Here is a 27,934-nt window from a genome sequence, read left to right as displayed (position 1 = left end):
AGGCTGTCGCAGAACACCGACTCCCGTCAGCGTCGGATTCAATGCGCTACAAAGAGGTGGGACCAAATAACAGTGACGACGAGCTAGGGTCGTTATTGTCTTAAAACACTGACACCATGCGATCACACTGTTCACGACAAATACATTTCATTTTTTAAGTAGTTTTTGTTTTAACGAAAGTGTTATCTCATTTAGACTCTGAGGTTCTGGACAAATGCTACATCATTCTAAAATACCAAGAAAAGCATTTATTCCTCTGAATAAACGTGGAGAAATTAAATCCTCCAACAAATCTTTATCTGTGGAAATACATTTGAATTTGATTTGTTTTTAAAAACATTAATTAATAATTAATGTGACCCTGAATATCTCTTGTATAGGTACATTAGGGTAAAACCTGTCAACACCAGGAAGTTTACTTCAGCAATGCAACATGTATGACTTTGGAAAGCTCAAATCTCTATGTGGTTTGAAAGAAAGTGCAACATGTTTGACAATGTGCGACTGTGAAACTCACAACCACATGTTTTCAGACAATGGAGGGAAAAGGCAGAGATAACAAAATATCGACTGGACAATAAGACAGCATTCAGGTCAGTATCAACTTTGCTATATTTTCCTCTATGACCAAAAGCGAGAACAACATTATAAGACGTGCCACTGGAAACAGTAGGGTTCTACTCAAACACCCTGCTTAAACCAATTCTATTTTGAGGCCACACAAATGACACGTGAAAGGAACAAATGAAAGAACAAATTAACAAATTCCCATGGGCACAAGCTTGGTTTTCTCACAAACAAAAGTCTTACCTCTCCAGATATCCCTCTCCTGTCAGGCAGCATTAGTGTATTGGCATGGCTTCCTGGGGCTATAGTAGATCCTATACTCATCCTGGGTCCAACTAACATGTAGCGTTTGTCTCCAGATCTGTACTGGATGCTGTGACACAGTGTCCCATCATAATTAGGCTCTGGCAGATATTTAGAAGTGTAGTCTGTGGACTTTGAGCACTGCATTGATATCAGCACGATGATACTGACGAGAAAAAGAGCTGAAACTGAGCCCAGAGTTATCATCAGATAAAAAGTCACATTATTGTCCTCATCTGCTTTTGTTGAACTTTTAACATCAGAAGCTGCAAAAGCTTCTTTGGGCTCCACGACTTTGATGATGACAGTAGCTGTTGCTGAGAGTGACACGTTCCCATTGTCTTTGACCAGTATGAGCAGCTTGTGCTCAGCCTCGTCTGTCTCTGTGAATGAGCGAAGTGTTCTGATCTGTCCTGTATAGCGGTCCAAACCAAAGAGACTGTGGTCAGTAACTTCCTGCAGTGAAAACAGTAACCAGCCGTTATATCCTATATCAGCGTCATAGGCTCTGACTTTAGTCACCAAGTGTCCTGCGTTCACATTGCGGGGAATCTCCTCCACACCTTCAGCAGAACCGTTGGAGCTGACTGGATACAGGATGACTGGAGCGTTGTCATTCTGATCCAGAATGAACACGTTCACTGTGACGTTGCTGCTCAGTGACGGAGTTCCAGAATCTGATGCAACAACGTTGAACTGGAAAGTTTTCACTGTTTCAAAATCAAAACTTTTTAGAGCCATGATGTCTCCATTCTCAGAGTTTATATTTAGAAATGAAGTCAGTTTATTATCTTTGCTTCCATCTCTGAGAATGTGATAAGAAATATGTGCATTTTCATTCTCATCAGCATCAAAAGCTTTGACAGAAAACACAGAGGTGCCTGGATTGTTACTCTCTGTCACATAGAAGGTGTAGGGGCTCAGTGAAAACTGTGGACTGTTGTCATTCACATCTGACACCACAACACTTATTGTCTTCTCAGATGATAATGGAGGTTGACCAGCATCTTTTGCAGTTATGGTCAGGTCATAATGTGACAGTTTCTCTCTGTCCAGAGGGGATTTAGTTACTAATGAATACATCTTATCTTGTAAAGATGGTGATAAAGTAAAAGGAACATTCTCAACTATGGAGCAAATAACTTTTCCATTAAGACCAGAGTCCAAGTCATTTACACTGATAAGAGCAACTGTAGTTCCAGGTCTGGAGTCTTCAGGGATGGAGCTCGAAAAAGAGGTGACCTCGATCTCAGGTGTGTTGTCATTCACATCAACTATCTTGATAATGACACTTTTTTGTGTGGCCAGAGGAGCAAGGCCTTTATCTGATGCCTGTATTTCAATTTCATATTTGTCCTTATCTTCATAGTCAATGAGACCTTTTACTGTTATCTGACCTGTTGATGGATTTATTTCAAAAAGCTTAAATAATTTACGATTTACACTATTGCTAAATGAATAAACAACATCACCGTTTGGTCCTTCGTCTAAATCGGTTGCATTTACTTGCAGGACTGTTGTGCCTACTACAGCATTTTCATCGAGCATCACAGAATAAACCTCTTTGGTAAATGATGGTGTGTTATCATTAACATCTAAAACATTCATTATAATATTCATCTCCCCAGATTTCGGAGGTTTTCCTCCATCCAGGGCAGTCAGCACTAATGAGTGCTTTTCCGCATTTTCCCGATCTAACGGTTTTAGCACAATTAAAACAGGTATTTTACCATCTTCTCCTTTGTCTTTAACTTCTAAACGAAACTGGTCATTGGAGCTGAGTTTATATTGCTGAACAGAAAAGGGACCACCGTCAGCATCTCGTGCGGGCTGTAGCGGAATACGTACTCCTGGTAACACAGACTCAGAAATCTCCATGATTTTAAGTTCATCTGGAAAACTGGGAAAATTATCATTTATATCCAGCACCTCCACTCCCACATAGTGCACCTCCAATGGGTTTTCTAACACGGTTTTTAAATTCATTATACATGTGCTGGTCCGCTCGCAAACCTCCTCTCTGTCAATCTTCCGGCTCACATACAGGATGCCATCGTTCTGATTTACATGGAAAAGAGGATCCGCGTTACTGGAAACAATGCGATACTTCCTCTCTCTAAGCGTGTTCTTATCTAATCCAAGATCTTTTGCGACATTTCCAACCACAGTCCCTTCGTTAACCTCCTCAGAGATTGAATAACGTATTTGCGCCGCGGCCACGCTCCACAAAAGCACCGCAACCAAGCAGCTGACCAAACATCCATGCGCCCTTCCTGGCTCGCGTCTTCTTTGTTCCATGATCAAACGCGAAATCCTGCGTGTTCCTTCAAAACAACCGCTACGTCCCTTTAAAAACAGTGTCCAACACGTCCCGATATGTAAATATGCATTCTCTTCATATACGTGTATAAATCGGGGAAGGTGCACAAGCACAGAGACGATGCTTTCAGCCTCGAAGCGAGAACGATATCAAGAGGCGGACCCGAAACAGCGATGATGACGAGCACGTTCAACGCGGACTTTTTACATTACACTGACACCATGCGTCCTTCTTTCTCACTGTGCAAAACTGAGGGATGCAGGTTGCACATAGAGTCAATCGTGGATTCATTGTTAGCACCGCCAAACCTTTGAAAACAATAATAAAAAACTGGAACACAAAAGCTTTTTAAAAGAGTTACAGCAAAGAAACCATATTTCCAAAAATGGCACATATCTACGGTGAGCATTTGCTTACTCTTCTGTAAATTAAGACAATATATGATATAAGTATCAGATAATAGAGCCTAACACTTACAATACCATTCAGATGTAACATGTTGCTGTTCAGTAGGCCTGTATAATTTTAATGGCGTAATCTTCACTTATTCAAGGTTGAGTGGTGCTGGGTCAACTTTATCAAGCCTTTCACACTCACACACTGCAATTGTTTTTTTTCAGAATAGTAAAGCTTACTTTGTCATCACATGGTGCTCATGTTAAGGTTCTGAGGAGGCACACAAATTATTTCGGAAACAATTTAGCTTTCATTCCCTCCCCTGATATGCAAATGGCTGACCTCGTGGAAAATTGTGATATTTAACGACTGAAATCAGCATTAAACAGTAAAAAGAAATAATACCACAGAGCAAAAGAGCTACAGGCATTTATCATGGCCTCAGACAAAGAGCAGAATGTTAAACCTCTGCATGAGGTCAGGATTTTTCTGAAAGAGTGAATGAAAATATTCTCAAAGCCAGACATCTTAAAAAAACTATGCCATTGCCAAAACGTAATCCAAAAGGGTGTGAAGTCATCATTGCATAGAAAGACCAAGCAATCGAATGAAGCAAATCTCACTCAATGAGAAATTGTTGATGCTGGATAGACAAAAAGCACAGTTACCTCACAGCTTCAAGATACGTAATCTTACCTCTCCAGATATCCCTCTCCTGTCAGGCAGCATTAGTGTATTGGCATGGCTTCCTGGGGCTATAGTAGATCCTATACTCATCCTGGGTCCAACTAACATGTAGCGTTTGTCTCCAGATCTGTACTGGATGCTGTGACACAGTGTCCCATCATAATTAGGCTCTGGTAGATATTTAGAAGTGTAGTCTGTGGACTTTGAGCACTGCATTGAAATCAGCACGATGATACTGACGAGAAAAAGAGCTGAAACTGAGCCCAAAGTTATCATCAGGTAAAAAGTCACATTATTGTCCTCTTCTGCTTTGGTCGAACTTTTCACATCAGAAGCTGCAAAAGCTTCTTTGGGCTCCACGACTTTTACAATGACAGTAGCTGTTGCTGAGAGTGACACGTTCCCATTGTCTTTGACCAGTATGACCAGCTTGTGCTCAGCCTCGTCTGTCTCTGTGAATGAGCGAAGTGTTCTGATCTGTCCTGTATAGCGGTCCAACCCAAAGAGACTGTGGTCAGTAACCTCCTGCACTGAAAACAGTAACCAGCCGTTATATCCTATATCAGCGTCATAGGCTCTAACTTTAGTCACCAAGTGTCCTGCGTTCACATTGCGGGGAGTCTCCTCCACACCTTCAGCAGAACCGTTGGAGCTGACTGGATACAGGATGACTGGAGCGTTGTCGTTCTGATCCAGAATGAACACGTTCACTGTGACGTTGCTGCTCAGTGACGGAGTTCCAGAGTCTGACGCAACAACGTGGAACTGGAAAGTTTTCACTGTTTCAAAGTCAAAACTTTTAAGAGCTGTGATGTCTCCGTTCTCTGAGTTAATGTTTAGAAATGAAGTCAGTTCATTATCTTTGCTTCCAACTCTGAGAATACGATACGAAATATGTGCATTCTCATTCTCATCAGCATCAAAAGCTTTGACAGAAAACACAGAGGTACCTGGATTGTTACTCTCTGTCACATAGAAAGTATAGGGGCTCAGTGAAAATTGTGGACTGTTGTCATTCACATCTGACACCACAACAATTATTGTCTTCTCAGACGATAATGGAGGTTGACCAGCGTCTTTTGCAGTTATTGTCAACTCATAATGTGACAGTTTCTCTCTGTCCAGAGGGGATTTGGTTACTAATGAATACATTTTATCTTGTAAAGATGGTGATAAAGTGAAAGGAACATTCTCACCAATCGAGCAAATAACTTTTCCATTAAGACCAGAGTCCAAGTCATTCACACTGATAAGAGCGACTGTAGTTCCAGGTCTGGAGTCTTCAGGGATGGAGTTTGAAAGTGAGGTGACCTCAATCTCAGGTGTGTTGTCATTCACATCAACTATTTTGATAATAACGCTTTTTTCTGTAGCCAGTGGAGCAATACCTTTATCTGATGCTTGAATTTCAATGTCATATATGTCTTTGTGCTCATAGTCTATTAAACCTTTCACAATAATTTCGCCTGTTGAGGGATTTATATCAAACAGTTTCAGTAACTTCTGATTGATACTGTTGGTAAATGAGTAAACAACTTCACCACTTGGTCCTTGATCTTTGTCAGTTGCATTCACTTGAATGACTGTTGTGCCTACTGGTGCATTTTCATGTAGCATTACAGAATAAACATCTTTAGTGAAAACAGGAGCATTATCATTCACATCTAGAACATTTACTAAAATATTCATTTCACCAGATTTGGGAGGTTTACCTCCATCCAGTGCAGTCAGTAATAAGGAATGGCTTCCTGCAGTTTCCCTGTCCAAAGATTTTTGAATTACTAAGATTGGTATTTTACCATCGTCTCCTTTATCCTTAACTTCCAAACGGAAATTATCATTGTTTGTAAGTTTATAATGCTGTACGGTAAAATGGCCACTGTCTGAATCACGCGATGCTTTTAGCTGAATACGTACTCCGGGTAACACAGACTCTGAAATCTCTAACGTTGTCTCCGTCTCTGGAAAACTGGGAGAATGATCATTTATATCCAGCACCTCCACTCCCACATAGTGCACCTCCAGTGGGTTTTCTAACACGGTTTTTAGATTAATTAAACACGTACTGATCTGCGCGCACACCTCCTCTCGGTCAATCTTCCGGCTCACATACAGGATGCCATCGTTCTGATTTACATGGAAAAGAGGATCAGCGTTACTGGAAACAATGCGATACTTCCTCTCTCTCAGCGTGTTCTTATCTAATCCAAGATCTTTTGCGACGTTCCCGACCACAGTTCCTTCTTTTACCTCCTCGGGGACAGAATATCGTATTTGCGCCGCGGCCACGCTCCACAAAAGCACTGCAACCAAGCAGCTGACTAAACATCCATGCGCCGTTCGCCCGTCGCGTCTTCTTTGTTCCATCGTTACAAGCGTATCCGTCAACAATCCGTCAAACAAACGATCACTTCCTTAAACTGGCAACATCCAACTCTTCGAAGTGTGAAAATGTTTATCCCCTTCCAACAACGATAGACATGATGGGGAACAGTTTTTACAAAGGCAGCGGTAAGCTCAGACACGACTGCATCGGTTGGAGGACTCCGGAAAGAGGTGGAACCGCAGCGACACGATGAAGAGCTAAGAGCTCATAGGCACCTTTTTGATGTTACACTGACACCATGCGATATCAATTCTCGCAGCAAAAATCAAAAGCCACCGGTACTACAGCCTAATTGCATATGTGTACAGTGCAGTTGTCTCCAGATAGAGGTCGTTTTAGGTACTTTTAGTGGCTGCTTAATGACGGCACAGCAGATCCATCTAATAAAGATGAAAAGGGAAGCCTCTTAAAATGTTTAGAGGAGTCTAGGTAAAACTTAATAATATAGTTATATATTGACATCAAGTGGTATGATTTAAAATAGAACAGTACAGTCAGAAAGAGATTTGACAGTTTATGAACAAAGTGGGTAATCTGAGCTCTCCCATTCAGCACCATGGTCAGCGACCAAACCAACTGAATTTAGATCTATCCACCTCCATTTGATGATAGACTTCAATTTCAAGTTTTAATTGTTAACAAACCTATGACATCTCAAATGTTATTTCACTGGAAATGTGACTTTATACATGGTTAACTTGGCAAAATGGAATTACATTATAACGATTGGACATGTAAAAACGTCCTTAAAGGACACTGTGCAGCTCAATATTAATATCCTCACCTCTATCTGAAAGTGTTCATTTTGATATTGAATATGACAGAGACTATAAAAAACAATAGAGTGGCCAGAACATAGTCCAGGAGGCATGTGATATCAAAACTGTCAGGGAACACCAAAGCCGGCAAATCCAAAGCCATGTGTTGCAATATCGTACTCACTGAGACATAGCTGACGTTTTGCAGACAGATAGCACATTTAGTCACCTCACAATTTCCAATCGTGTGATCTTACCTCTCCAGATGTCCCTCTCCTGTCAGGCAGCATTAGTGTGTTGGCATGGCTTCCTGGGGCTATAGTAGATCCTATACTCATCCTGGGTCCAACTAACATGTAGCGTTTGTCTCCAGATCTGTACTGGATGCTGTGACAAAGTGTCCCATCATAATTAGGCTCTGGCAGATATTTAGAAGTGTAGTCTGTGGACTTTGAGCACTGCATTGAAATCAGCACGATGATACTGACGAGAAAAAGAGCTGAAACTGAGCCCACAGTTATCATCAGGTAAAGAGTCAAATTATTGTCCTCATCTGCTTTTGTTGAGCTTTTAACATCAGAAGCTGCAAAATCTTCTTTGGGCTCCACGACTTTGACGATGACAGTAGCTGTTGCTGAGAGTGACACATTGCCATTGTCTTTGACCAGTATGAGCAGTTTGTGCTCAGCCTCGTCTGTCTCTGTGAATGAGCGAAGTGTTCTGATCTGTCCTGTATAGCGGTCCAACCCAAAGAGACTGTGGTCAGTAACTTCCTGCAGTGAAAACAGTAACCAGCCGTTATATCCTATATCAGCATCATAGGCTCTGACTTTAGTCACCAAGTGTCCTGCGTTCACATTGCGGGGAATCTCCTCCACACCTTCAGCAGAACCATTGGAGCTGACTGGATACAGGATGACTGGAGCGTTGTCGTTCTGATCCAGAATGAACACGTTCACTGTGACGTTGCTGCTCAGTGACGGAGTTCCAGAATCTGACGCTACAACGTGAAACTGGAAAGTTTTCAGTGATTCAAAGTCAAAACTTTTTAGAGCCATGATGTCTCCGTTCTCTGAGTTAATGTTTAGAAATGAAGTCAGTTTATTATCTTCAATTCTATCTCTGAGAATATGATAAGAAATATGTGCATTCTCATTCTCATCAGCATCAAAAGCTTTGACAGAAAACACAGAGGTGCCTGGATTGTTATTCTCTGTCACATAGAAAGTATAGGGGCTCAGTGAAAACTGTGGACTGTTGTCATTCACATCTGACACCACAACACTTATTGTCTTCTCAGACGATAATGGAGGTTGACCAGCGTCTTTTGCAGTTATGGTCAGGTCATAATGTGACAGTTTCTCTCTGTCTAGAGGGGATTTGGTTACTAATGAATACATCTTATCTTGTAAAGATGGTGATAAAGTAAAAGGAACATGCTCATCAATGGAGCAAATAACTTTTCCATTTAGACCAGAGTCCAAGTCATTTACACTGATCAGAGCAACTGTAGTTCCAGGTCTGGAGTCTTCAGGGATAGAGCTCGAAAAAGAGGTGACCTCAATCTCAGGTGCATTGTCATTCACATCAACTATCTTGATAATGACACTTTTTTGTGTTGATAGAGGAACAATACCTTTATCTGATGCCTGTATGTCAATCTCATGTTTGTCTTTCTGCTCATAGTCTATTAAACCTTTCACAATTATTTCACCTGTAGATGGATTGATATCAAAAAGCTTCAACAACCGATGACTAACGATACTGCTAAATGAAAAAACTACCTCTCCACCAGGACCATCGTCTACATCAGTTGCATTCACTTGAGTGACTGTTTTTCCTATTGGGGCATTCTCATCGAGCATCACAGAATAAATGTCCTGAGAGAAAACAGGAGCGTTATCATTTATATCTAAAACTTTAATTAATATATTCATTTCACCAGATTTCGGAGGTTTTCCTCCATCCAGGGCAGTCAGCACTAATGAGTGACTTTCTGCTGCCTCCCTATCCAAAGATTTTTGCACAATTAAAATGGGTATTTTACCATCTTCTCCTTTATCTTTAACTTCCAGACGGAAGTGGTCGTTTGGGCTGAGTCTATATTGCTGAACAGAAAATGCGCCACCGTCTGGATCTCGAGCGGGTTGCAGAGGAATGCGCGATCCCGGTAACACAGACTCTGGAATCTCCAACGTTTTGTCTTCATCTGGGAAACTCGGAGAATGATCATTTATATCCAGCATCTCCACTCCCACATAGTGCACCTCCAGTGGGTTTTCTAACACGGTTTTTAGATTAATTAAACACGTACTGATCTGCCCGCACACCTCCTCTCTGTCAATCTTCCGGCTCACATACAGGATGCCATCGTTTTGATTTACATGGAAAAGAGGATCAGCGTTACTGGAAACAATGCGATACTTCCTCTCTCTCAGCGTGTTCTTATCTAATCCAAGATCTTTTGCGACGTTCCCGACCACAGTTCCTTCTTTTACCTCCTCGGAGACAGAATATCGTATTTGCGCCGCGGCCACGCTCCACAAAAGCACCGCAACCAGGCAGCTAACCAAACATCCATGCGCCGTTTGCCCGTCGCGTCTTCTTTGTTCCATCGTTACACGCGTATCCGTCAACAATCCGTCAAACAAACGATCGCTTCCTTAAACTGGCAACATCCAACTCTTCGAAGTGTGAAAATGTTCATCCTCTTCCAACAACGACAGACATGATGGGGAACAGTTTTTACAAAGGCAGCGGTAAGCTCAGACACGACTGCATCGGTTGGAGGACTCCGGAAAGAGGTGGAACCGGAGCGACACGATGAAGAGCTCAGAGCTCGTAGTCACCTTTTGATGTTACACTGACACCATGCGATATAAATTCTCGCAGCAAAAATCAAAAGCCACCGGTACTTCAGCCTAATTGCATATGTGTACAGTGTAGTTGTTTCAAGTTAGAGGTCGTTTTAGGTATTTATAGTGGCTGCTTAATGACGGCACAGCAGATCCATCTAATAAAGATGAAGAGGGAAGCCTCTTAAAATGTTTAGAGGAGTCTAGATAACACTTAAAAATATATTTATATATTGACATCAAGTGGTATGATTTAAAATAGAACAGTACAGTCAGAAAGAGATTTGACAGTTTATGAACAAAGTGGGTAATCTGAGCTCTCACATTCAGCACCATGGTCAGCGAACAAACCAACTGAATTTAGATCTGTCCACCTCCATTTGATGATAGTCTTCAATTTCAAGTTTTAATTGTTAACAAACCTATGACATCTCAAATGTTATTTCACTGGAAATGTGACTTTATACATGGTTAACTTTGCAAAATGGAATTACATTATAACGATTGGACATGTAAAAACTTCCTTAAAGGACACTGTGCAGCTTAATATTAATATCCTCACATCTATCCGAAAGTGTTCATTTTTATATTGACTATGATAGAGACTACACAAATCAATAGGGTGGCCAAAACATAGTCCAGGAGGCACGTGATATCAAAACTGTCAGGGAAAACCAAAGCCGGCAAATCCAAAGCCATGTTATGCAAGATCTTACTGACTGAGACATAGCTGATGTTTTGCAGACAGATAGCACATTTAGTCACCTCACAATTTCCAATCGTGTGATCTTACCTCTCCAGATATCCCCCTCCTGTCAGGCAGCATTAGTGTGTTGGCATGGCTTCCTGGGGCTATAGTAGATCCTATACTCATCCTGGGTCCAACTAACATGTAGCGTTTGTCTCCAGATCTGTACTGAATGCTGTGACACAGTGTCCCATCGTAATTTGGCTCTGGCAGATATTTAGAAGTGTAGTCTGTGGACATTGAGCACTGCATTGAAATCAGCACGATGATACTGACGACAAAAAGAGCTGAAACTGAGCCCACAGTTATCATCAGGTAAAAAGTCACATTATTGTCCTCTTCTGCTTTTGTGGAACTTTTAACATCAGAAGCTGCAAAAGCTTCTTTGGGCTCCACAACTTTTACAATGACAGTAGCTGTTGCTGAGAGTGACACGTTCCCATTGTCTTTGACCAGTATGAGCAGCTTGTGCTCAGCCTCGTCTGTCTCTGTGAATGAGCGAAGTGTTCTGATCTGTCCTGTATAGCGGTCCAAACCAAAGAGACTGTGGTCAGTAACTTCCTGCAGTGAAAACAGTAACCAGCCGTTATATCCTATGTCAGCGTCATAGGCTCTGACTTTAGTCACCAAGTGTCCTGCGTTCACATTGCGGGGAATCTCCTCCACACCTTCAGCAGAACCGTTGGAGCTGACTGGATACAGGATGACTGGAGCGTTGTCGTTCTGATCCAGAATGAACACGTTCACTGTGACGTTGCTGCTCAGTGACGGAGTTCCAGAATCTGAGGCAACAACGTGGAACTTGAACGTTTTCACTGTTTCAAAGTCAAAACATTTTAGAGCCATGATGTCTCCATTCTCAGAGTTAATATTGAGAAATGAAGTCAGTTTATTATCTTCACTTCCATCTCTGAGAATATGATACGAAATACGTGCATTTTCATTCTCATCAGCATCAAAAGCTTTGACAGAAAACACAGAGGTGCCTGGATTGTTACTCTCTGTCACATAGAAAGTATAGGGGCTCAGTGAAAACGTTGGCCTGTTGTCATTCACATCTGACACCACAACACTTATTGTCTTCTCAGATGATAATGGAGGTTGACCAGCGTCTTTTGCAGTTATGGTCAGGTCATAATGTGACAGTTTCTCTCTGTCCAGAGGGGATTTAGTTACTAATGAATACATTTTATCTTGTAAAGATGGTGATAAAGAAAAAGGAACATTCTCACCGATGGAGCAAATAACTTTTCCATTAAGACCAGAGTCCAAGTCATTTACACTGATAAGAGCAACTGTAGTTCCAGGTCTGGAGTCTTCAGGGATGGAGCTAGAAAATGAGGTGACCTCAATCTCAGGTGCATTGTCATTCACGTCAACTATTTTGATAATGACACTTTTTTGTGTCGATAGAGGAGCAAGACCTTTATCTGATGCTTGTATTTCAATTTCATATTCATCCTTTTCCTCAAAGTTTATTAATCCTTTAACAGTTAATTCTCCTGTTGATGGATTGATATCAAAAAGCTTCAACAATCTACGATTAACGATATTGCTAAATGAAAAAAATACCTCTCCACCAGGACCATCGTCTACATCAGTTGCATTCACTTGTATGACTGTTTTTCCGATAGGGGCATTCTCATCGAGCATCACAGAATATACATCCTGAGAGAAAACAGGAGCGTTATCATTTATATCTAAAACCATCACTAGTATATTCATTTCACCAGTTTTTGGAGGTTTTCCTCCATCCAGAGCAGTCAGCACTAATGAGTGACTTTCTGCTGCCTCCCTATCCAAAGATTTTTTCACAATTAAAATTGGTATTTTATCTTCTCGCTTATCCTTAACTTCCAAACGGAAGTGGTCGTTTGGGCTGAGTCTATATTGCTGAACAGAAAATGCTCCACCGTCTGGATCTCGTGCGGGTTGCAGAGGAATACGCACTCCCGGTAATACAGACTCTGAAATCTCCAACGTTTTGTCTTCATCAGGGAAAGTGGGAGAATGATCATTTATATCCAGCACCTCCACTCCCACATAGTGCACCTCCAGTGGGTTTTCTAGCACGGTTTTTAGATTAATTAAACACGTACTGATCTGCGTGCACACCTCCTCTCTGTCAATCTTCCGGCTCACATACAGGATGCCATCGTTCTGATTTACATGGAAAAGAGGATCCGCGTTACTGGAAACAATGCGATACTTCCTCTCTCTCAGCGTGTTTTTATCTAATCCAAGATCTTTTGCGATATTTCCAACAACAGTTCCTTCGTTAACCTCCTCCCGGACTGAATAGCGGATCTGCGCCGCGGCCACGCTCCACAAAAGCATCGCAACCAGGCAGCTGACCAAACATCCATGAGCCGTTCGCCCATCTCGTCTTCTTTGTTCCATCGCTACACGTGTATCCGTCAATAATCCCTCAGAAAAGCGATCACTTCGTTAAACTGGCAACATCCAACTCTTACGCGTGTGAAAATGTTCATCCTCTTCCAACAACGACAGACATGATGAGGAACAGTTTATACAAAGGCAGCGGTATAAGCTCAGAAACGACTGCATCGGCTGGAGGACTCCAGAAAGAGGTGGAACCGGAGCGCCACTATGACGTACTCGTGCTCGGCTCCTTTTCGATGTTATACTGACACCATGCGATTTAAATTCTCGCAGCAAGAATCAAAAGCTAAGGGTAGCTATTGTACTTTTTATTTCCAGCGAAAATGTCCACAAATAGCAAGTTCAATAAAAAATATGTGTAGTGACAGCTCTCTGTCAGCCCAGCAAGTCGTTTTATAACAATGTAGAGTAAAGCTTCTCAAAATGTTTTCACGAGTCTACATAACACCTACAAATATATTCAAATCATAATATCCAGTAGTATGAGTCAACACAGGGGGACAGAGTCAGTCAATGGTGCACATCATGTCTACAGTTTAAGAACACAGTGTTTAATCTGAGCTCTGACGTTCAGCACCATGGCCAGCGACAGAAACACATTTTAAACCCCTCACATTAATGATATATCAGGGTTCAATTCAAAGTTTTAATTGTTTACAAACTATTAAATATAAAACGTTTTTTCACTGGAAATGCGACCATATTTGTTAACTTTGCACAAGGAATTTCATTATTACAACAGCAAACTTGTATAAACTCCCATAAGTGATACTGTGCAATGAACAAACTCAAATGTTTATTCCTGAACTATATCTGAAAGAGTTAATGAAGATATTCATAAAGAATGACACTAAAACCAATCAAGATTGCCGTCAAAACTTTGTGCAAAAAAGACATGAAACTGTAATATATAGACCACAGCAACATATAGTGCATGATGTCAAGTGAATCGAAACAAACACACAATTGCTTGAATCAACCTTACCTCTCCAGATGCCCCTCTCCTGTCAGGCAGCATTAGTGTATTGGCATGGCTTCCTGGAGCTATAGTAGATCCTATACTCATCCTGGGTCCAACTAACATGTAGCGTTTGTCTCCAGATCTGTACTGGATGCTGTGACAAAGTGTCCCATCATAATTAGGCTCTGGCAAATATTTAGAAGTGTAGTCTTTGGACTTTGAGCACTGCATTGAAATCAGCACGATGATACTGACGAGAAAAAGAGCTGAAACTGAGCCCACAGTTATCATCAGGTAAAAAGTCACATTATTGTCCTCATCTGCTTTTGTTGAACTTTTAACATCTGAAGCTGCAAAAGCTTCTTTGGGCTCCACGACTTTGACGATGACAGTAGCTGTTGCTGAGAGTGACACGTTCCCATTGTCTTTGACCAGTATGAGAAGCTTGTGCTCAGCCTCGTCTGTCTCTGTGAGTGAGCGAAGTGTTCTGATCTGTCCTGTATAGCGGTCCAAACCAAAGAGACTGTGGTCAGTAACTTCCTGCAGTGAAAACAGTAACCAGCCGTTGTATCCTATATCAGCGTCATAGGCTCTGACTTTAGTCACCAAGTGTCCTGCGTTCACATTGCGGGGAATCTCCTCCACACCTTCAGCGGAACCGTTGGAGCTGACTGGATACAGGATGACTGGAGCGTTGTCGTTCTGATCCAGAATGAACACGTTCACTGTGACGTTGCTGCTCAGTGAGGGAGTTCCAGAATCTGACGCTACAACGTGGAACTGGAAAGTTTTTACCGTTTCAAAGTCAAAACTTTTTAGAGCCATGATGTCTCCGTTCTCAGAGTTAATATTTAGAAATGAAGTCAGTTTTTTATCCTCACTTCCATCTCTGAGAATATGATAAGAAATATGAGCATTTTCATTCTCATCCGCATCAAAAGCTTTGACAGAAAACACAGAGGTGCCTGGATTGTTACTCTCTGTCACATAGAAAGTATAGGGGCTCAGTGAAAATTGTGGACTGTTGTCATTCACATCTGACACCACAACACTTATTGTCTTCTCAGACGATAATGGAGGTTGACCAGCGTCTTTTGCAGTTATGGTCAACTCATAATGTGACAGTTTCTCTCTGTCCAGAGGGGATTTGGTTACTAATGAATACATCTTATCTTGTAAAGATGGTGATAAAGTTAAAGGAACATTCTCACCGATGGAGCAAATAACTTTTCCATTAAGACCAGAGTCAAAGTCATTCACACTGATAAGAGCGACTGTAGTTCCAGGTCTGGAGTCTTCAGGGATGGAGCTTGAAAGTGAGGTGACCTCAATCTCAGGTGTGTTGTCATTCACATCAACTATCTTGATAATTACGCTTTTTTCTGTAGTTAGTGGAGCAATACCTTTATCTGATGCCTCAATTTCAATTTCATATCTATCCTTCTCTTCATAGTCTATTAATCCTTTAACAGTTATTTCACCTGTTAATTGACTAATATCAAAAAGATTTAATATGTTTTGATTCATACTGCTGCTAAACGAGAAAACTACATCTCCGTTTGGTCCGTCATCTAAATCAGTTGCATTCACTTGAGTGACTGTTGTTCCAACTCGAGAATTTTCATTGAGCATTACAGAATAAACATCTTTAGTGAAAACAGGAGCGTTATCATTCACGTCTAAAACATTTACTAAAATATTCATATCGCCTGATTTCGGAGGTTTACCTCCGTCCAGTGCGGTCAGTAATAAAGAATAGCTTCCTTCAGTTTCCCTGTCCAAAGATTTTTTTACGACTAATACTGGTATTTTACCATCGTCCCCTTTATCCTTAATTTCCAAACGGAAGTGATCGTTCTGACTGAGTTTATATTGTTGCACTGAAAAATGACCACTGTCTGGATCCCGTGATGCTTTGAGCTGAAATCGAGCTCCGGGTAATACGGACTCTGAAATCTCCAGCCGTTTGTCTTTCTCTGGAAAAGTGGGAGAATGATCATTTATATCCAGCACCTCCACTCCCACATAGTGCACCTCCAGTGGATTTTCTAACAAGGTTTTTAGATTAATTAAACACGTACTGATCTGCGCACACACCTCCTCTCTGTCAATCTTCCGGCTCACATACAGGATGCCATCGTTCTGATTTACATGGAAAAGAGGATCCGCGTTACTGGAAACAATGCGATACTTCCTCTCTCTCAGTGTGCTCTTATCTAATCCAAGATCTTTTGCGATGTTTCCGACCACAGTTCCTTCGTTTACTTCCTCGTTGATTGAATAGCGTATTTGCGCCGATGTTCCGCTCCACAAAAGCACCGCAACCAAACAGCTGACCAAACATCCACGCGACCTTCGTGGCGTGCAGCTTCTTTGTTCCATGGTTAAACCCGAAATCATCGTTAATCCATCGCCAGGACAATAACCACGTTTTAAAAATAGATTCCAACCCGTCGATACATATACATGTCCAGTCTCTGCCTACACGGCCAGAAATGGTGGCGGACAATGCGAACCGAGCAAGCTAATGTTGAAGTGTAAATTTCATCAAGAGGTGGGACCTAAATGCAGCGAGAACAAGCCCCTGTAATGTAGAATTTAACATTACACTGACACCATGCGACAAAACCTGTCTATGCAAGGAAAGGAAAGGAAATACGAATTACTGAAAACGTGGCCAAACAATCTTCAAAACCATGGAAAGTGACTGTAGTTAACTCAAGCAACATTAACTACAATGCACTATAAACTAAATGATTTGCCAGTAGGATACATGGTAGTAACACGTACAGTTTGGAATTCAGAATATGGGTTGTGAAGACGGACATTACACTATTGAAGAACAAGTATTCATTAATTGATTGCCTTCAAAAAACTCTATTGGAGAAAAGTACGATAAGGCTTTTAAAAGCAGCGACAACATTGATGAACCAGTTTTGACATTTAGGTACTTGTTTACTGTAGATATTTAATATGGCCCAGATTAACCTCTTTTACCATACAATTATTTATTTTGTGAAAAGACTCAAAGAATAATGCCGACAACAGAAGCCAAACCAACAGATTAAATACCACAGCTGCAATAAGGACCACAGCACAAAATCATGTAAGCCAACAAATCCGCAAATATTCCTCAGGTTTTATCAAGCGTCACCCCATCTGCTATAAATGTGGGTGTTGTGCAAACAATGTGAAATATAAAATGACTTTTAAACTGCAAGAGCTGGTACCAACACCACATTGATGGCCCTAATCTAAACCAACTACCTTATATTATTTGCAAAAATAAAACAATCCCTGTAAATGTAATTTCAAAAAAGTGTGGGAAATGGATTTAAAAACATGGACAGTGAGAATGTAAAATATGTAGAAGCGTATTAAAAAAAATATTGTAGATGCAACTTTGCAATTGTTGATGAACATGAAAGTTTGCCTCAAATGTTGACAAAAACATTTATAGACCACAGCAAAATAAAGTGCTTGATGTCAAGTGAATCGAAACAAACACACAATTGCTTGAGTCAACCTTACCTCTCCAGATGCCCCTCTCCTGTCAGGCAGCATTAGTGTATTGGCATGGCTTCCTGGAGCTATAGTAGATCCTATACTCATCCTGGGTCCAACTAACATGTAGCGTTTGTCTCCGGATCTGTACTGGATGCTGTGACACAGTGTCCCATCATAATTAGGCTCTGGTAGATATTTAGAAGTGTAGTCTGTGGATTTTGAGCACTGCATTGAAATCAGCACGATGATACTGACGAGAAAAAGAGCTGAAACTGAGCCCACAGTTATCATCAGGTAAAAAGTCACATTATTGTCCTCATCTGCTTTTGTTGAACTTTTCACATCAGAAGCTGCAAAAGCTTCTTTGGGCTCCACGACTTTGACAATGACAGTAGCTGTTGCTGAGAGTGACACGTTCCCATTGTCTTTGACCAGTATGACCAGTTTGTGCTCAGCCTCGTCTGTCTCTGTGAATGAGCGAAGTGTTCTGATCTGTCCTGTATAGCGGTCCAACCCAAAGAGACTGTGGTCAGTAACTTCCTGCAGTGAAAACAGTAACCAGCCGTTATATCCTATATCAGCGTCATAGGCTCTGACTTTAGTCACCAAGTGTCCTGCGTTCACATTGCGGGGAATCTCCTCCACACCTTCAGCAGAACCGTTGGAGCTGACTGGAAACAGGATGACTGGAGCGTTGTCATTCTGATCCAGAATGAACACGTGCACTGTGACGTTGCTGCTAAGTGACGGAGTTCCAGAGTCTGACGCAACAACGTGGAACTGGAACGTTTTTAGTGTTTCAAAGTCGAAACTTTTTAGCGCCATGATGCCTCCGTTCTCAGGATTAATGTTTAAAATCGAGGACAGTTTATTCCCGCTTAAATCTCTTAAAATATGATACGAAACAAGAGCATTGTCGCCCTCGTCTCGATCAGAGGCTTTTACTGAGAACACCGAGGCTGCGGGGCTGTTATTCTCAGTGATATAAAACGTGTAGGGGCTTGATGAAAACTCTGGACTGTTGTCATTCACATCTGATACAACGACACTAATAGTCTTTTCTGTTAAAAACGAAGGTTCGCCCGTATCTTTCGCTGTAATGGTGACGTCATATTGAGAAATAACTTCCCTGTCCAGCTGTGACCTGGTGACAACAGCGTACATATTTTCTTGCAACGATGGAGACAGAGTGAAGGGAACATCTTCTTTGATCGAGCAAATTATTTTACCGTTGATTCCAGAATCTAAATCACGGAAACTAATGAGGGCAACTGTCGTTCCTATTTTTGAATCCTCCTTGATGGAGCTGGAAAACGAAGTCACCTCTATCTCGGGAGCATTATCATTAACATCAATAACATTTATAATAACACTTTTGTCGGTTGTTAACGGAACTGGTCCTTTATCGGACGCCTGAATATCAATTTCATAACTTTTGCTCTTCTCAAAATCTATCGGACCTGTTACTCGAATCTCACCAGTGTTCGGATCGATACTGAATAAATCCATTAATTTCAAATCAACTTCGTTACCAAAAGAATATATTATTTCGCTGTTTGCACCCTGGTCTGAATCAGTTGCATTGACCTGAATAACTACGGTGCCAACAGGAACGTTTTCTTTAAGAGTGGCAGAATACAGCTCCTTTGTGAACACGGGCGAGTTGTCATTAACATCAAGTACGTCCACAATTATGTCTATATTACCAGACTTCACCGGTTTTCCTCCATCAACGGCCGTGAGTCGTAGCTTGTGTTTCCCTGCTGCTTCTCTATCCAGCTGCTTCTGCAGAACTAAAAATGGCATTTTTCGATCCTCGCCTCGATCCTTGACTTCTACTCTGAAATACTCGTTATGACTGAGTCTGTATTGCTGAATGGAAAACTGGCCTACGTCGGGGTCGCGTGCAGCTTGCAGTTGAAATCTCGCCCCCGCCAGAGCCGACTCGGAAATCTCGAGCCGCTTTTCCTTCTCTGGAAAATCCGGCGAGTGGTCGTTTATGTCGAGTATTTCCACCGCCACATAGTGAATCTCCAGCGGGTTCTCCAGCACGGTTTTCAGCTGGATCAAACAGGGGCTGGTCCGTTCGCACATCTCCTCCCTATCTATCCTTCTCTTCACATACAGGACGCCATCATTTTGATTAACCTGAAACAGGGGTTCAGCCGAGCCTGTGACAATGCGATATCCTCTGTCTTTTAGCGCACTCTTATCTAGTCCCAAATCTTTCGCTATATTCCCGACCACAGTTCCATCTTCAACCTCTTCGGATATCGAATATCTGATCTGCGCAAAAGCTCCGCTCCATAAAACGTCCAAAACCACCATGATGGAAAACCAGCACCGTTTTCTCGACGATCTGCATTGTCCTCTTTGTTCCATGACTTGAATATGACAAACAACAGTCCATTAAATGTGTCGTATGGAATCACAGACGCAGTGCCATGGTCCTGAAAGATGCACCCGTCTGTTTTACAAAAAAAATACAGCAACTAAAACGGACTACTGACAATCGCGATGTGGAGCCCACGAAAGCGTTTCTGTTATAGATAAATGCAAGTGCTTGATTCGAAGAGAGCTCGTGACGTAAAGGGCGGCCAAAAGCACGGAATTACTGAGCTACACTGACACCAGGCGTTCAGATGGTTGTTAACACAAATTGTAGTTTTCATATAAACCAAAAAAGCGACAGAGAGGAAACATGCTTATACATTCATATGAACAGATCTGCTTTGACGTTTTGTCTGGAATGAGAGTGTAGTATTTCAGTTTTTATCAGATTAAATGATAAAAGCCATTTTATCAGAGTTATTCATTCTCACTTTGAATGGGGTCACAGAGGGCAGTACATACAGCAACACATAAAACAACCACGATTAGAAAATATGGAATCCAAAACGTGACAGTGCACCACAACCAAAAAGCACAGTGGTTCATCACCACCAAGCACAATGAAGAGAGCTTCAATCAGTAGAAGTCTAAATAATGAAATCCTTACTGAAAAGATGCTATGCTCTTTCCCCCCAAGAAATATACATGTTATTATCAGTTACTTTAAATATAATCTTACCTCTCCAGATATCCCCCTCCTGTCAGGCAGCATTAGTGTGTTGGCATGGCTTCCTGGGGCTATAGTAGATCCTATACTCATCCTGGGTCCAACTAACATGTAGCGTTTGTCTCCAGATCTGTACTGGATGCTGTGACACAGTGTCCCATCATAATTAGGCTCTGGCAGATATTTAGAAGTGTAGTCTGTGGACTTTGAGCACTGCATTGAAATCAGCACGATGATACTGACGAGAAAAAGAGCTGAAACTGAGCCCACAGTTATCATCAGGTAAAAAGCCACATTATTGTCCTCATCTGCTTTTGTTGAACTTTTCACATCAGAAGCTACAAAAGCTTCTTTGGGTTCCACGACTTTGACGATGACAGTAGCTGTTGCTGAGAGGGACACGTTCCCATTGTCTTTGACCAGTATGAGCAGTTTGTGCTCAGCCTCGTCTGTCTCTGTGAATGAGCGCAGTGTTCTGATCTGTCCTGTATAGCGGTCCAAGCCAAAGAGACTGTGGTCAGTAACTTCCTGCAGTGAAAACAGTAACCAGCCGTTATAACCTATATCAGCGTCATAGGCTCTGACTTTAGTCACCAAGTGTCCTGCGTTCACATTGCGGGGAATCTCCTCCACACCTTCAGCAGAACCGTTGGAGCTGACTGGATACAGGATGACTGGAGCGTTGTCGTTCTGATCCAAAATGAACACGTGCACAGTGACGTTGCTGCTCAGTGTTGGAGTGCCGGAGTCTGACGCTACAACGTGGAACTGGAAAGTTTTTACTGTTTCAAAGTCGAAACTTTTTAGTGCGGTGATGTCTCCGTTCTCTGAGTTGATGTTTAGAAAAGAGCTGAATAGGTTCTCTTCTCTCCTCTCCCTCAACATTTGATATGAAATCAGCGCATTACTTCCCTCGTCAACATCTCGGGCTGACACTGAAAGAAGAGACGTGTCTGGGGTGTTGTTCTCGGTTATGTAGAAAGTATATGGGTTCTGAGAAAACTCTGGTCTGTTGTCATTCACATCTGACACAACAATTCTTATAGTTTTATCTGATGACAGGGATGGTTCTCCTGTGTCTCTGGCGACGATGGTTACATTATATTGAGATTGCTTCTCTCGATCCAAAAGCAACTTGGTTACTAGAGAATACATGTTGTTTTGTAAAGAAGGAGCGAGCAGAAAAGGAAGATCTTGACTTATATGACACAACACTTTTCCATTGAGACCAGAATCTGCGTCCTTAACACTAATCAACGCCACTGTGGTCCCTGGTTTAGAATCCTCCGACAGTGCACGTGAAAAAGATGTCACCTCAATCTCTGGTGCGTTATCGTTTACGTCAATAATGTGAATAACGACGGGTTTGTCTGTTGTCAGTGGCGCTGCGCCTTTGTCTGTTGCCTGTATATCAATTTCATATCTGCCACTGTCTTCAAAATCTATGGCCCCTGCCACAGTTATGACTCCAGTCACCGGATTTAAATCGAAACGTGCACGTGCTCGTGCATCCACGTCTTTCCCAAATGAATATTGTACTTCACCGTTTGAACCTTCATCCATATCTGTTGCATTAACTTGAATAACTGTCGTTCCAAGTGGAGAATTTTCTTTTACATTTACATTATATGAATTTTTTGTGAAAACTGGGGGGTTATCATTTACATCATTTACATCAACAATTATTGTCATGTTACCGGAGTGTGGAGGTTTACCTCCGTCAGTGGCTGTCAGAAATAACACATGGGTCTTGACGGATTCTCTATCCAGGGGTTTTTGAAGAACTAAACTGGGAGTTTTACGGTCCTCGCCGCGATCTTTCACTTCCAAACGAAAATGTTCAGTGTGACTCAACTTGTACTGCTGAACGGATAATAAACCACTATCAGCATCACGCGCAGCTTGTAACTGAAATTTTGCTCCCGGTAATGCAGATTCAGAAATCTCTAACATCATCTCACTTTCAGGAAACATCGGTGCGTGGTCGTTTACATCCAGAATATCCACTGCTACGTAGTGGACCTCCAGTGGGTTTTCTAGTACAGTTTTTAATTCGATGACACAGACCTTGCTTCGGTCGCACGCTTCCTCTCTGTCAATGTTACGGTTCACATACAAGATACCATCGTCCTGATTCACTCGGAAAGGAGGCTCTGTCGAGCTGTAGACAATGCGGTAACCCCTCTCCTTCAGCGTGGTCTTATCAAGACCTAAATCCTTCGCAATATTTCCAACAGCAGTTCCTTCTTTCACTTCCTCAGCGACGGAATATCGGACTTGTGCTGAAACTCTGCCACAAACCGTGAACAAAACCATCACGTAGACCATCCACTTTGTCCGCTCTCTCACCGTCAGACATCCCCTTTGTTCCATGACGCGAATGAAAATAAAATAATAAAAAATCTGTCAAAAGGCTATATCCGTACAATAACGTCCAGTCTTTCCGTCACATTCGTTTTCATAATCCAACCTTTTTCCCACAGAGCACGAGAGGATATGAGATATAAAGTCAAATGTATGTTCAAGCTGTTCGCGTAAAAGGCTCGGTCCGTGATGGTTTGACGAGAAAGGGGATGGGTCTAGTGGCTGTGACGAAAACATGGGTAATATTTTTTCTGTCATTATAACGACACCAAGTGATCATGAACCACACTGCAGTGCTGTATTTGAAATAAATGCATCACAAAAGGTTGACTTTGCGCTAAACGATCGTTTAAAAACATATTGTTTCAAAAATGTTTCACTTTATTTTTCCTCAGAAAGTAGAGGAAGCACAGCTGCCCAGACATCTTCATTTCAGTCACCATTATGTTTCCATTTATGCATTAGATTAGAAATGGGGTGAAAATAGGTTATAAAGGGCTTAAAAGGTGAAATTATTTTTTTCTGTTTCAGCACCAAGGACAGCGACAGTCTGCGCTAAACCACGACTGCATTTTCAGACGTACAACACTAAAGATTGATAATATTCCAACTGAAACGAAGGTTTATATTTATACAAATGTTATTTTATTCAGCAGGAAGGTAAATATAGAAAACATTGATATACTAGTAATGTGTCATACCAATGGCCATGAGACATCAGAAGCTCTGATACAAAACAGAGTGTTGTCTATATGACTACCAAGTGTGCATCCTCACATCATATTGGGATAGTTCTACTAAGCCTGTTGCTCCTCACAAACTGACATGACTATGCCATTGTCGCACTGATATCATCTTTGTGTAAGCAAATTAACAAAATACCAAACCCTTCTTGTTTTAATACAAAATACATGTATATGTCTTCTATCAACAAGACTCTGATATTTGAATGAACAAAGTGTTTTCTCATTCATTTTTATGAGGGTGATGCGATAGTGTAAGACAGGAAAACTTGCTTCATAACCAAACCTATTATACAGTTTGATCCTGCAGATTCAAACCAGAGAATATCACAGGAATAATGAACGAAATGATGTTAGAAATGCATCTTTGTACCAAATAAGGCTACATGTAGTTCTGCGAGGGAATGTGAAACTATCTTACCTCTCCGGTTGTCCCTCTCCTGTCAGGCAGCATTAGTGTATTGGCATGGCTTCCTGGGACTATAGTAGATCCTATACTCATCCTGGGTCCAACTAACATGTAGCGTTTGTCTCCAGATCTGTACTGGATGCTGTGACACAGTGTCCCATCATAATTAGGCTCTGGCAGATATTTAGAAGTGTAGTCTGTGGACTTTGAGCACTGCATTGAAATCAGCACAATGATACTGACGAGGAAAAGAGCTGAAACTGAGCCCACGGTTATCATCAGGTAAAAAGTCACATTATTGTCCTCATCTGCTTTTGTTGAGCTTTTAACATCAGAAGCTGCAAAAGCTTGTTTGGGCTCCACGACTCTGACAATGACAGTAGCTGTTGCTGAGAGTGACACGTTCCCATTGTCTTTGACCAGTATGAGCAGCTTGTGCTCAGCCTCGTCTGTCTCTGTGAATGAGCGAAGTGTTCTGATCTGTCCTGTATAGCGGTCCAAGCCAAAGAGACTGTGGTCAGTAACTTCCTGCAGTGAAAACAGTAACCAGCCGTTATATCCTATATCAGCGTCATAGGCTCTGATTTTAGTCACCAAGTGTCCAGCGTTCACATTGCGGGGAATCTCCTCCACACCTTCAGCAGAACCGTTGGAGCTGACTGGATACAGGATGATTGGAGCGTTGTCGTTCTGATCCAGAATGAACACGTTCACTGTGACGTTGCTGCTCAGTGACGGAGTTCCGGAATCTGAAGCAACAACGTGGAACCTAAAGGTTTTCAGTGTTTCAAAGTCAAAACTTTTTAGAGCCACGATGTCTCCGTTCTCTGAGTTGATGTTAAGAAACGATGTCACTCTATTTTCAATACCTGCATTCCTGAGAATATGATATGAAATAAGCGCATTTTCTCCTTCGTCGCGATCAGACGCTCTAACAGAAAACACAGAGGCTCCCGGGGTGTTATTTTCGCTGATGTAGAGCCTGTAGGGGCTCAGTGAAAACACAGGACTGTTGTCATTCGTATCGGACACGAACACTCTAATAGTCTTCTCGGATGTCAAGGCTGGTTCGCCTGCATCTTTAGCGATTATTGTAATATCATAACTTGATTGTTGTTCCCTGTCCAGCAGTGATTTAGTGACGACAGCAAACATGTTGTCTTGTATAGATGGAGTTAATGTGAATGGACCGTCTTCAGAGACAGAGCTAATTATTTTGCCATTTACGCCAGAATCCAAATCCGTAATGCTGATAAGCGCTACGGTTGTTCCTGGTCGAGCGTCCTCTGAAACCGAATTTGATAATGACGCCACCTCAATTTCAGGAACGTTATCATTTGTATCTCTGATTTTAATAATAACACTTTTATCTGTTCTGAATGGAATACTTCCCTTATCAGACGCCTGTATATCAATATCATAACTGTCTTGTTCCTCAAAGTCTACACGACCTTTCACAGTGATCTCCCCTGTAACGGAATCAATTTCAAATAGCTCTCGTATTTTATGTTTTACAGCACTGCCAAGTGAATAAACCACTTCTCCATTGGCTCCTTTGTCCAAATCTGTTGCATTAACTTTGATGACTGTTGTACCAATGGGAGAATTCTCCTGAAGCACCACTGAATATGTGTCCTTTGTGAACACAGGCATATTATCATTAACATCTAGAACATCTATGTATATTTCAACTGTGCCTGTTTTGGGTGGATTTCCGCCATCTATAGCTGTCAACAGCAATTTGTGGCTACTTCTGGCCTCTCTGTCGAGCTGTCTCTGCAATTGTAAAATTGGAGTTTTACCATCTCGTCCTCGATCTTTAACTTCTAAACGAAAATGGTCATTCTGGCTGATTTTATACTGCTGGACTGAGTGTGTGCCACCATCCGGATCGTGGGCATTCTGTAACTGATATTTCGCCCCTGGCAACGCAGACTCGGATATTTCGAGCCTTTCTGTTTTCTCCGGAAATGTTGGAGAGTGGTCGTTTAAATCTGTTATCTCCACGGTGACATAATTAACTTCCAATGGGTTTTCGAGAACGGTTTTAAGGTTAATCAAACACGCAGCGGTGTCCTTACACACCTCCTCTCGGTCTATTTTCTGGTTCGTATAAAGAACGCCGTCATTCTCATTCACCTTAAAAAGAGCATCACTGGTGCCAGACATAATACGAAATCCTCTCTGCTTCATTACATTCAGGTCTATTCCCAAATCCTTCGCTATATTCCCAACAGAACTTCCCTCTTTCAGCTCCTCAGATATTGAGTATCTCAGTTGTGCCGCGGTCGCTCTGGCGGATAAAAGCAGAACCAAGCTGACGAGCAATGGTCGCCATGAATCCCGTCCTCTTTGTTTCATCATTTGACGTAAAAGTACGATTCCAAACTCCTTCATCATCGTCCACGAGTCTCGATGTAATGTCTCCACCACCGCAAGAAATGTATTCACATCTCCATAGAATGAATTTCACAAAATGCAAAAACATCCACCGGTGCGTGTATTCCGAGTCTGCCAGCTAAATGTGGTCTAACCGGATTCAACAGTGGGGACGGACTCGCGCATGCTTCGCAGAGGCTCCGGCAGAGCGATACAATGATGAGGTACTGCCGCCTTGTGAGTGTGTGGGATACTGCATTGTATCATGTTCAACGGATAAATACTGAATTAAGAAATGAATACATAAATTAATATGAACACGAGTTCCATAGGTATTTTGAGTGTAAGAAATGTGCCCAGGTCGGTTAAATTCATATCCGAGTTTAGCAGCAATAGATGTGTATGGTTATCAGAAAATGTTTCACTTTCTTTTTCCTCAGAAAGTAGAGGAAGCACAGCTGCCCAGACACCTTCATTTCATTCACCATTATGTTCAATTTATGCATTAGATTAGAATGGGGGGGGGGGGGGAATAGGTTATAAAAGGTAAAAATATTTTTTTCTGTTTCAGCACCAAGGACAGCGACAGTCTGCGCTACACCACGACTGTGTTTTCAGACGTACAACACTAAAGATTGATAATATTCCAACTGAAACGAAAGTTTATATTTGCACAAATGTTATTTTATTTAGCAGGAAGGTAAATATAGAAAACATTGATATACTAGTAATGTGTCATACCAATGGCCATGAGACATCAGAAGCTCTGATACAAAACAGAGTGTTGTCTATATGACTACCAAGTGTGCATCCTCACATCATATTGGGATAGTTCTACTAAGCCTGTTGCTCCTCACAAACTGACATGACTATGCCACTGTCGCACTGATATCATCTTCGTGTAAGCAAATTAACAAAATACCAAACCCTTCTTGTTTTAATACAAGATAAATGTATATGTCTTCTATCAACAAGACTCTGATATTTGAATGAACAAAGTGTTTTCTCATTCATTTTTATGAGGGTGATGCGATAGTGTAAGACAGGAATACTTGCTTCATAACCAAACATAGTATACAGTTTGATCCCG

At 41.7% G+C, this 27,934-nt stretch overlaps 6 protein-coding genes across 6 annotated transcripts in view; all 6 read right to left on the bottom strand.

Moving 5' to 3' along the window:
* Positions 1-3,168, bottom strand: part of LOC133959189 (protocadherin alpha-C2-like) — a 107,883-nt gene extending 104,715 nt beyond the window's left edge. The window contains exon 1 of the mRNA XM_062394284.1: positions 811-3,168. Within this exon, the coding sequence (XP_062250268.1) occupies positions 811-3,168 (2,358 nt within the window). The remainder of the gene's footprint in view (positions 1-810) is intronic.
* Positions 3,169-4,255: 1,087 nt separating this feature from the next.
* Positions 4,256-6,724, bottom strand: LOC133959188 (protocadherin alpha-8-like). Its single transcript, XM_062394281.1, has one exon. The coding sequence runs from the start codon at positions 6,638-6,640 to the stop codon at positions 4,256-4,258; it is 2,385 nt and encodes a 794-aa protein (XP_062250265.1). The 5' UTR covers positions 6,641-6,724.
* A 923-nt stretch (positions 6,725-7,647) lies between these two features.
* Positions 7,648-10,032, bottom strand: LOC133959042 (protocadherin alpha-8-like). Its single transcript, XM_062394121.1, has one exon. The coding sequence runs from the start codon at positions 10,030-10,032 to the stop codon at positions 7,648-7,650; it is 2,385 nt and encodes a 794-aa protein (XP_062250105.1).
* Positions 10,033-11,038: 1,006 nt separating this feature from the next.
* Positions 11,039-20,273, bottom strand: LOC133959213 (protocadherin Fat 3-like). The gene is made up of 3 exons (XM_062394334.1): positions 17,895-20,273; positions 14,506-15,164; positions 11,039-13,463 (listed from the first exon to the last, which is right to left on the bottom strand). The coding sequence occupies exons 1-3, from the start codon at positions 20,271-20,273 to the stop codon at positions 11,039-11,041; spliced, it is 5,463 nt and encodes a 1,820-aa protein (XP_062250318.1).
* Positions 20,274-20,940: 667 nt separating this feature from the next.
* LOC133959187 (protocadherin alpha-3-like) lies at positions 20,941-23,438 on the bottom strand. Its single transcript, XM_062394280.1, has one exon. The coding sequence runs from the start codon at positions 23,320-23,322 to the stop codon at positions 20,941-20,943; it is 2,382 nt and encodes a 793-aa protein (XP_062250264.1). The 5' UTR covers positions 23,323-23,438.
* A 1,030-nt stretch (positions 23,439-24,468) lies between these two features.
* Positions 24,469-26,932, bottom strand: LOC133959277 (protocadherin alpha-3-like). The gene has a single exon (XM_062394397.1). It carries the CDS (start codon positions 26,863-26,865, stop codon positions 24,469-24,471), a length of 2,397 nt encoding a protein of 798 aa, XP_062250381.1. The 5' UTR covers positions 26,866-26,932.
* Between the last annotated feature and the right edge of the window lie 1,002 nt (positions 26,933-27,934).

The sequence above is a fragment of the Platichthys flesus genome, chromosome 8 (genome assembly GCF_949316205.1).
Source record: "Platichthys flesus chromosome 8, fPlaFle2.1, whole genome shotgun sequence".
NCBI classification, from domain to species: domain Eukaryota; kingdom Metazoa; phylum Chordata; class Actinopteri; order Pleuronectiformes; family Pleuronectidae; genus Platichthys; species Platichthys flesus.
The sequence above is the reverse complement of the archived record's forward strand: the minus strand, read 5'-3'. Positions and strand labels throughout refer to the sequence as shown.

Bases quoted from the DNA above. Each gene is read 5' to 3' on its own strand.
- LOC133959188 (XM_062394281.1), bottom strand. From the start codon at position 6,640: ATGGAACAAAGAAGACGCGACGGGCGAACGGCGCATGGATGTTTAGTC.
- LOC133959277 (XM_062394397.1), bottom strand. From the start codon at position 26,865: ATGATGAAGGAGTTTGGAATCGTACTTTTACGTCAAATGATGAAACAA.
- LOC133959042 (XM_062394121.1), bottom strand. From the start codon at position 10,032: ATGGAACAAAGAAGACGCGACGGGCAAACGGCGCATGGATGTTTGGTT.
- LOC133959213 (XM_062394334.1), bottom strand. From the start codon at position 20,273: ATGGAACAAAGAGGACAATGCAGATCGTCGAGAAAACGGTGCTGGTTT. The intron at 15,165-17,894 runs GTGTGTTTGTTT...AAAACTTTCCAG, and splicing joins TAAGGTTGACTCAAGCAATT to TTCCACGTTGTAGCGTCAGA. The intron at 13,464-14,505 runs GTTAGTTGGACC...AGTTTAACGAAG, and splicing joins TCTGGAGACAAACGCTACAT to TGATCGCTTTTCTGAGGGAT.
- LOC133959187 (XM_062394280.1), bottom strand. From the start codon at position 23,322: ATGGAACAAAGGGGATGTCTGACGGTGAGAGAGCGGACAAAGTGGATG.